Genomic DNA, 10,609 nt, shown 5'->3' with positions numbered 1-10,609 from the left:
TATGATGACATACTTTCATGCTTCTGGAAAAGAATAACCTCTGGTTTTACTTTTATTTGATTTAGCAGTGAAATCTGGGGCTCTTTACACATAATAACCACATTTTTTTTATTTTCCTGTGAGGTTTACATTTACAAAAGCATTAGCTTTTCATCCTGAAGCTGAAGGAATGGGTAGAAGTGCATGGATATGAATGTAAGTCCAGCTGAAGGACTGATGTCCCAAAATATGTGCCTTTTGAATTGAAAGTGGGAACTGTCACATTAAAGCAACATGTCTGTCAGACTACGGTAGTGCCTTAGTCTTAGGCAGTGAATATCAAACTAAAGAAAATGATAGTAAGCAAGATTTCTTAAAAATCTACATATTTATAAAAAAATGAAAACGACAAAGTTATTTGTTTCTAAGCCCATTTAATATCTGCAGGCAGATTCCTAATGGTTAGTTATCACTCTTACCTCTTATTGTGTGAATTGTGATATTTTTCACTCTTCTATTTTATGGAGGTTTATTATAAAGATTATTACTGTTTGTGTCACTTTTATTTTTAGCTGTTTCTAACAACAACAAAAGTTTTGCTTTCAAGGCTAAATGATAGCTAGTGTTTCCCATCGCTTTTAGAGTCAGGTCATTAAAGTATTGTCCGTGCAGTATGTGTCAAAGCTAAGATATATAATCAGAGCAATTATATTACACTTGAAAAAAATACATCCATTAAGTAAAAAAGGAACAGTTGCTACATAAAAAGCTGTAGTGTTGATAAACATCTGTGAATATAATAATTTCAGTTAGTGGAAATCATGTTTCAGTGGAGTGTTTGTGCAAAACCTATTAATAATTAATAGTATTGACATGTCTAAATTGTGTGTGTGGAAGACTGGCCTTTGGGTTCATGTCCTTAAATGACCTAGGATAGGATACCACAAACAGTAAAAAAAGAACAAGCTAGTTATCAGGGATAAAATAATGAACTCAAGATCTGTGTTAAGAGAATTTTTAAGAGAGTGCTTCTAGACAGAAAGCCTTGACCAGGTGCAAATAGATGTATTCGATGCTGTAAACCAGTATTTCATGTATGTTGGGTGGCCATAAGTCCTTACCAGTAAGGACTGAGTTAAGAACTGAGCATTGATAAAGGCAAGGGATGATCCACAGAAAGTGGATCGAGAACTGAGCATTGATAAAGGCAAGGGATGGTCCACAGAAAGTTTATTTGCTCCTTGTGGAAGCAGAAGTTTGTCTTAGATGCCTGTGTTCTGGTTTGTGTTATATAATACAGAAGAAAAAGTCTTGAATATTTAGGTTTAGTATATGCACTCGCTTGTTCTGTGGAGTCTGTATTTTCCTTCATAATTATGTGCTCTTGGGGAAGTGGGACAGCTCATGGCATACGTGAATTGCAAGCGTGAGATTTTTGCTGGATTTGTGATCAGATGAATAAGGATTCTTGGTATGCCTGAGTATTAATAATAGTAATTTTCTTCTAGATTCATGCACTTACCATCCAGGTGTGCCAGTCTTTCATGATGCTCTCAAAGTAAGTATGTAACTGTCTTTTTTTAAGTCTTATCTTTTTTTCCATATATGTAAACCAGTATGCTTGTTTTCCTTTTTAGTTCCGAATCTTTCAGTGGTCTAGAAACTGATGTCCAGCCTATTGAGCAAACCTATGAAATTAGAAAGTACACTTAAACTTGAAGAAGAAATTAAAAATTGTACTCATGGTCTAAAAGCCATGCAAGTCTGTATGACATGTTTTCTATTGATTGACTTCAGGTGTCTCAACAGTTTAATTAGGTCCTCTGAATAGGTCTTTGGAGACACTGAGCAGTGTCATACTCTTCCAATTAATTAACCTGCTTGGAATTCAGACCAGCTGCTTGTGGTCTTATGTTGCTAGTGAACCAATGTGTATGTGACATTTGCCTACTGTGAAAAGTAATTGTGTTCTGTTAATGTGACAAATGAGTATGTTGATTAAGTTGGGACTTGTTGCCCGTGCCTGTGATGCAGCTGTCCAAGATTCTTGGGCTACATCTTCTGTAGTGAATTAAATATACCTGTGACTGGTCTCCAGTGCGTAGGCCAACTGCAGAACCCATACTCATTATATTAAACCTACTTCAGGATCTACTGGATACATCCGAAATGCCTACAGGGAATTTTCTGAGACATAACTGAGAAAACAGTACTGGAAATCATTCTAACAGTTTGATTGTGTATGTCCAGAAATGGAGCCTGGCACTGTTTACTGTATTAATACAGAAGTAGTGTAAATGACCTTTCTTAGGACACCAAACTGCTACTGAATCAAGCTTTGGGGGAAGCTTTTTTTTTTTTTTTTTTTTGTACTTAAGAACTGCTTCTACTGGCAGTGCATCTTAGCCCTGTCCTGTAACATGGTGTCTTTTGGGCTTGTGGAAGCTTGTGTGTATGTGCTGGGTAGCGTGTTTTCTGTGAGCTGTTGCTCATATTGCAGGACACGACCACAGAACCAGACACTGTTTGCCACTGCCAAACTGGGACAGATACTGTTAGATCAAACGTGATATAGTTACTTGGACTATGGCAATTTGTTTTCTACAAAATCATAGTTGTACTCATAACACGGTACATAAAACTTGTACGTAATTATAAAGACAGAAATGACACATTACCTCAAATATTTGTGTTTACTCTCCCTCACCGTTTTTAAAACAAGTACTACTTTCCTCCTCTTCTTATCCTGTCTCTTGACCTAATTAAAAATCATCATAATTTTGTATGGGCAGTTTATTTCCTGCTATGAATTCTAGATAATCCAAGTGGGCAGGGTGAACCTTTTGTCTCCTCAACTGTGGGGACAAATATTTTAAGGATATTTTAGCACCACCTACCTAAAACCCATTGTGTCACACTGTCTAAGCTCCTAAAGGAGTAGTGTATTTATTAGTCAAACTGGTGCCTTTAATAAGGTTCTTTGAGTAGTAAGATACATTATGCACAGTGGCAAGATAATTTTCTCTAAAATTGTGTTTCTGGTTTATATAATAAAAAGTGCCCTTGGCTGATGTAGCTGGATAGATGGCTATGCAAGGCAGATCTCTAGCTTTGTGGTCGGAAATAAGCAGTTGAAAGACTTGACTAGTGCTCAAGGAGGAAAGAATCCTCATCATTTTAGGAAGGGGCCTGTACATTCTGCCACAGGTGAGCCTAGTCTCAGGTATCATATGTTTGTTTTGCTTACGTGTTACTTTATGAGATAAAGTAACGTTTCTATTTTCTGTTGTACAGAGTTGGCACCTAACTTGTCATGGAAATACTGCCTCACATTATACTGAACTTTCTGATTAAGGCAGCATGAGTGAATTAGAAATGACATCTGTAACAGGTTTCTCTGGCTTTTAAAATTGCAAATGATGATAATATTACCCAAAGAAGGGAAGAAAATAATCTCTAATCATGATGTGCTGTATCTTTACAAAAGATAATTAGTCTTTTGCTTTTTATAAAATGTTGCCAAGTAAGATAGTCATGCTTGTTTTGTTTTTATTCCAAAATCTTTATAGGGTTGGTCATGTTGTAAGAGAAGAACAACAGACTTTTCTGACTTCTTAAGCATTGTGGTATGTACTCATGATTATTTACAATTTTTATTCTTGTCAAATGACAGTGATAAATGGTACATGTGCTTGCATGTTTAAAATTTGCATACTTCTGTTAAAACTGTCTTAAGTCTTGCATGCAGTGTTTTTTGTTAGATAATATTGAAGTCGAGTCTAGTTTCAGGCTTTAATGGTTATAATTCTGTCAGAACCTATCTAGATGCTTGTTAACAATGAAGAGAGGTCCATATTTTTTGTTACTTTGTTTGATTATGGAAAGTATGCCTTTTTCTTGAACGTATGTCCAAATGAAGATATTTTCCAGTTTAGTTGTTAGGATTTCCTTTGCAGCCAATGTTTAGAGTGGGCTAAAGGAGAAGATGGGACTGAAGAAATAAGTTCAGAAAACTTGTTACAGTGTTTGATAATTTTTGTGCACACAAACTCCTGTGCGTATATATAAAAATGTATGCTTTCCGTAATAGGGCTGTACTAAGGGTCTCCATAACAGTGAGAAACCTCCTGAGCCTGTTAAACCAGAAGTCAAAACTACCTCTGAAAGAAAGGAGCTGGCCGAACTGAAACCTAAATTTCAAGAACACATCATTCAGGCACCAAAACCATTGGAAACAATTAAAAGGCCAAGGTACAGTATACAAAACTAAGTTATGTGAAATTTGTGGTTAGTTGGCTGAGTTAAAGGTCGTTTGGTTCTTCAGTGTTACACATCTCATATAGTGTAAAAACTCCCAAATTAACTTTAAAAGAGCTTGTGTTTGGTAGCAGTGATGGTGCTATCTTAAGCTTCAAAATGAGATAAAAGAATGATGGTTAGGACAAGGTAATACTGGATCTCTCAGCGTTTAGCTTCACAGGAAAGAAAAATTGCAATCTAAAGCCTTGTAGCTTAGAATGCCACTAGCAGTTGTGTTAAGTGTTTTGAACAGTCATAAAAATAATTTTAGGGTGCTTGTATTTAGGTTCCTTAATCTTTCCTATTTATTTTTATTGTTGTAGAGTATTTAGGATTTCCTGTTGAAAGCCAAGACTGCCTTCTAAGTTTCCAGTGTGTTTTTCCATAAACAGGAAGAATTGGCATTTACAAATCTAGTTTTGTTTGTTTGTTATTGTAAGGGAGGTTGGAAAGGAAAAGCCTTATAGCAACATTACTGTCTTGTCTTTTGTAAATTATTTTTCATTAATCTGACATGAATACATGGACTTTTTTTTAGCCCAGATGAGCCAATGATAAGTTTGCAGCTGAGAGTGTCAGCTTCCTTGAAGCAAGCACTAGATAAACTGAAACTGTCATCAGAAAATGAAGAGAAAAAAGGTAAGGTTATAGGGAGGCTAAGGAGGTATACGATGCTAATTGTCACACAGATAAATGAAATTCTATTTCTTGTCGTTGTTTCTGAAGTAATTATTTATTGCTGTTATGTTGTTCTACCTTCCAGTCTAGGGAATAATAATCAAAATTTAAATGTGAACAATGTGGAGACTTGGGTGTTCCCATTAAAATTGCTTAAAGCTGTCTTTTTTGAGGGGTTTTCTGGTTAGAATGGATGGTATGGCAACATTCATTTCTGAACATATGACTAGAAGAGTTTTCCAAGAAGTGAACTATGGTCCTGTGTTGTTGCAACACGGTGTCATATAAAGCCTTTCATAAACTGCTGAAATTCTTCTTTCCTCTGAAGTCTAGTTGCATCTCCCTTATCCCCTCATCTTTTCTTTTTTTAAAAAAAAAAAATTTCCCACTGTTTGTTTGGAATTTGGTTCCCGAACTACACCGCTCCTTAAGAAACACTTTCTAATTTCAACCTACATTTGTGGCTATTTTATACTCTTTTGTTCCTGTGACAAAATTGTAATTTAGCTCTTCTTTCTACTTGGTATCCAAATTCTTTCTTATGTCTATTTATAGACAGCAGTTGGAGCCTTTTACCGTCTTAATTTTACAAAACCATACAAGATGAGTGATTGGTCTCTTCACCCATGATTGCAGTAATCCTCTTCATCAATTCTTTTTTGCCCCACTTAAAACAGTGGAAAGGTATAGAATCTAGAATCTGATGCATAGGTAATTCAGCTTTTGGAATATTTGCATAATTTCTGTTTCTTTGTACCTGTCTGGCAGACTTCAGTGCCAGGCAGAATATAGACATCTTGAGAGGTTTTTTCCTAATCTACTCCTTGGCTCATTTTAATTCTCAGTAAAAGCAAAATATTTAGTACATTGTACAATTCAGTTGCTATTTTCTATAAATATTATTCTGTTTACAGAGGAAGACAGTGATGAAATCAAGATTGGGACAGCATGTAAAAACGCAGGCTGTTCAAAAGTAAGTGGTTCGGTTCCACTCTTAAACCCATCTGCTAAACTGTTGAGTGCACAGTTTTTGTTTTCCTTTCTTGGGTGGTTTTTGTGTGCCACAAATTCATTTGGAAATGGCACAAAGTCCATCAGGCTTAATGAATGCACATTTGATAGGCTCTAGTATGGACAAACGTGGGCTGTTCTGTACTGTGGATGCATTAGATTTAGATTATTTACTCAAAAGCTTTGTAGTACTTTGTTCAATGTTTCTGTTGTGGGTTGTGTTGCATTTTGTTTTGTTTTTTTGTTTGGTCCACGTCCTGTAACAGTAATACAATTTAAATACTTTGTTTTACTAGACATACGAAGGACCACACAGCACAGAGGAAGTATGTATATACCATTCTGGTGTACCTATATTCCATGAAGGGTTAGTATTCAGTTAACTTTAATTTTAATTTGTCTATTATGTGTTCCTGCTTTCTTTGTACACATTGCCTTGTTTTCATTCTGTATTTCTTCTTCAGTTAAAAATGGCGATGCTTGAAGAGGGTGTGCTAAATTAACAGTAATATTGCACAAAGGAAAGATCTTAAGTATGTACAGTAAATAGTGTCCTAAATAATGTTTGTTAATTACTTTGTGAAATTTCAAGGATGAAGTATTGGAGCTGTTGTAAAAGAAAAACATCTGACTTCAATACATTTTTAGCTCAAGAAGGCTGTACAACAGGAACACACGTATGGACTAAAAAGGATGCGGTAAGTAGCATTAACATTGCATTCTGTAGCTGGCCATTCTGAATTTTTAATACTGAAATGTAGTTAGTAGCTCAATTATGTCATTACTGTAGTTGAGCTGTTAGAGATCACTACCTCTGAACTAATACGGAGGGCATTATGCACAGTATGGCAGCAGAGAAATGGAGTTGGAAATAATCTGTGGTAGAAGTATACTTGTGATAGAGTACAACCTTTCTTTCTAGTGATACAGATAGTATCAGTATCATATAGTAAAAGTGGTTTTGGCAAATTCAGGAAACAAAACATCAGTCTTTTCTGCTTTGTTAGTTAAGAAAGTCTATGGTATTCCATATAGAATATACTCCATATATATTGCTTTAAAATAAGGTTATTTGAAGTCTTTCCTCCCCCAAAGGCCATGAAGAGAGCAGCTGTACATGTTCTGTAGTAAAATAACTGTATTTGCAATTTTATTCAGGGTAGTTGAGTTGTTGTTTAGATGGAGATGGCAGGGCAGATAAGGTCAATGAGGTTCCATAGGTGGGGATGGAAGGGTCTCTTTCTGTCTAATTTGGATTCTGTTTACATGTCTGAGTATTTTTCTGGTCTGAATCTAATTGAGTGTTTTGGTTTGGATACCAGTATAACAAATACAGAGAGAGCATCTGTTTAATTTGTAGGTATTTCATTACAATGTTGGGAGCAAACTGCAGAATTACTAGGAAAAAAATATTTCCATTCAAGGTTTAAAAGGATTCTTAGAGAATGTTACAGAACACAATAGTGGAACTGAACACTTACTTCAAAAACATTAGCTAGTCACCTGTTGGTATGCAGGTGAACACAAAATTCTTGTTATGAATATATTATGTATTGCTGAGGCAAAATGGGATTGCTACTGCAAACATCAGTGACATTTAAAGGAAGAAAATACAGATACGTTATAGAAAGTGTAGTTCTGTTACCTCATTCTGTGACAATTACTTCACAAGTCCTTTAAGTCATAGAATTCTTGCTTGCTTTGAAGATTTATGTTTGTGTTTAAAAATTATTTTCAAATACAGAAAGGAAAGATTAAAAATAAAAAAGCTGAGGTTGTGAGCATAAAGCAGGAGAGTATTCTTGTAAATAATTTACCCAGATGTTAATAGACTATGTGCATATTAAATGTGTGTGTATTGAGTTAATGGGCTTCTAGATAACAGGTTTTTTGACTTTACCTTTTGGTTGTTATTTTGGTTTTTTTTTACTATTTATTTTTCTTGCATCAGAGAACAGAGGGTAATAGTCAGTAATTTTTTGCAGTAATATCAAAGTTTCTGGGAGATGTGGCTTTCTTTTACTTTCTTCAGTTCCTTTTTGCAATGTCCCCGTTTCTTACTGTAGTCTCTCTCATAAGCATTGTTTTTCTCACTTCTAGTGTTTACCAGGGAAAAGTAGCTGAAATTTTTAGTAAAAAGAGATGTAAGTAGGGTCTTGCAACCTCCTGTTAATGTGAAATACAGTCCTTTGTTAGCTGTGTTTATTGGCTATTAAAATAGACCTGTGCTTTTATCCTGATTAATCTTGTAGAAATGCTTCTGAATGCAGTTTTAAGTCTTTTCTTCTGTGCCTTTTCTTTGTATAGGGTAAGAAAGTAGTTCCATGCAGGCATGATTGGCACCAGACTGGAGGAGAAGTGACTATTTCTGTATATGCTAAAAACTCTGTTCCTGATCTGAGCTATGTAGAAGCAAATAGCACAATGGTGAGTATCTACCTTAAGATCTCATTCTGTTTTTTGATTCTTACAGCAGCCTGAAGTTAGCAAAATCTGGCTTCTACTTTATTTACAGGACAGAGGTAGCATAAGAATCTTTTATGAGTAATGGCTTTTTCTTGGCATTTGTGTTTGTTCGAGTACGTATAGCGCTTTTTTTTTTCCCTTCTGTGTGGACATCTGCACTTTAATGTTGTTTTTTTAAAGCTGCAATATAATATGTCAGAAAAACCCTTTAATTTGACTTCTGCAATTAAAACCCGGGTGTGATGGGTTTGCATCACCATATGTCTAAATAATTATAGATTCATAATTTAAATTACATTAAGCCAAATGCAATTAATATCGTTCTTCATGGTATGCACTTTCATAGCTACTAATATTAAACAAGTGTTAAAATGCTTTTCTGATTTCTTAATCACACATTTGGAGAAAATTATACAGCTTCCAGGTTGTATATATGACCATTATTGGCTATGATACTATATTAGAATCTATTAGAATAGATTTTCATTTCTCTGTCTGAGGGACAATTTGATCACTTTACTGGTTGTAGGATCTGAGTCCTGATGTGATATTTTGCTTAAACATTATTGAAGTGTCAACTGTTTTATTAGGCTGACAACATTTTCTCTTTTTTTTTCCTGTTAAGTTAAATATGCATATTGTATTTGAAGGAGAAAAGGAATTTCATCGCAGTGTGAAATTATGGGGAGTAAGTATAAGAATAATTTTTCTTCTTTAAAAACAAACCACAACACAATGAAACACAAACCCTCTCTTTCAAAACAGTTTTTTCCTCATTACTCTGCTTATTGAGAGAACTTCAGTTACATGTCATTCAGTAATTCCATTTAAATTTGAATCTAATGCCCCAGTTGATGAGGTATGACATTGTGGTTGATGCTGCTTTGAGTGGAAAAGGACCTCAGGTGGCCTCCTGAGGTCCTTTCTGATCCCAACACCATGATAGTAGTGTTGCAGAAAACCCTTGACACTGTGTAGTTGCGTGCTTAGACCAATGTATGTGTTATATATGCATAGGCATACGTTCACAGCCTGGGAATGGGAGAGGGCTGACTTTTCTAAGTAGGAGAGGGAACTCCATCTACCTGAACATCTCCTGAAACTTAGTGATAAGGTACTCTTCCTAACTTAATTCCCAAATATCTAGCAGTCTGGTTCTTAAATTCAAGTGTGAAATATGTTTTCTCTTCTAGGTAATCGATGTAAAGAGGAGTTATGTGAACATGACGGCTACAAAGATTGAGCTTACTATGAGAAAAGCAGACCCCCTACTATGGGCAAGTCTTGAATTACCAGTATCCAACGCACAACAAAAAAATGAGAATTCAGATCAATAATGATTCCAAGAGACAAGTTATTCCCCATTATGAAGTGGTGACTTGCTACTGTAATCAAATATTTTTTATATAGATTCATTTTTTTATGCTAGTTCATATGTTCCATTCTACAAAGAAATTTAACGCACAGTAAATGAGGGTGTAAACTTGAAGGTTGACAGCTACTTCTGCTCTTGCTCCCATGGGTGTATTTACTCTGGTTGGAGTGTCTCCATGGGGTTTTAGAGTAAGAGAGCTATTGCCCTTTGCATACCACCTTATCTATCGTGCACTGGTTATCCAAATAGATGTTTTCTCAGTCCACCGTGTGTGTTAATTTTTCAAGTGTTCAGTTTAGACTGGATCTAGTGGGTAGCACGTAGTAAAATCAGCACTGTTCATTATGAAGCCTACAGTAATACAGATACAAAAATCTGAGTTTATGAAGTGATGAGCATGCAATTCTACATGTAGAATAAAAAGGTGCATAAACATAAATATGAAAGAACACTTGTAGACTTGCATGTTTTGTCTTCTGAAACTAAGGCTTGTTTCAATACCTGTTGGTGTGGAGGGATGGAATAAACAGTATTTTGATAAGGATTTCAGTACTTGCTGACTCTTTTGCTGTCTTTCATGTTTAAAAGCAAGATGTCAGATTAAAATAAAAAGAAAGTTAGCAAGAGGGTTGTTTCTTTTTTTCTTGTTTTTTAACTCCTGTACCTTTGGTATTTGAACTGTTAAATATAAAAGTGAATGGACAGTGAAATGGCTGAATAACTTGGCATCTCAGCGGTGGAGACTATACCAACAGAAGACTATTTTAAAATTTTCGAGGTGCTGTATATATTTGATAGTCT

The 10,609-nt window shown here is 35.3% G+C and overlaps 1 protein-coding gene across 1 annotated transcript; it reads left to right on the top strand.

The window, feature by feature from the left end:
• Nucleotides 1-1,461: 1,461 nt before the first annotated feature.
• CHORDC1 (cysteine and histidine-rich domain (CHORD) containing 1) lies at nt 1,462-10,350 on the top strand (the record flags this gene model as incomplete). Its single annotated transcript, XM_010086670.1, has 10 exons — nt 1,462-1,537; nt 3,549-3,605; nt 4,070-4,230; nt 4,817-4,917; nt 5,871-5,929; nt 6,264-6,334; nt 6,560-6,665; nt 8,275-8,394; nt 9,059-9,121; nt 9,627-10,350. Coding segments are annotated over 10 exons (958 nt in total), but the record flags the coding sequence as incomplete, so codon positions are not given.
• Nucleotides 10,351-10,609: the final 259 nt, after the last annotated feature.

The sequence above is a fragment of the Pterocles gutturalis genome, unplaced genomic scaffold (assembly GCF_000699245.1).
Source record: "Pterocles gutturalis isolate BGI_N339 unplaced genomic scaffold, ASM69924v1 scaffold15126, whole genome shotgun sequence".
In the NCBI taxonomy this organism is placed as follows: Eukaryota; Metazoa; Chordata; class Aves; order Pterocliformes; family Pteroclidae; genus Pterocles; species Pterocles gutturalis.
This window is presented reverse-complemented; position numbering and strand designations above follow the sequence as displayed.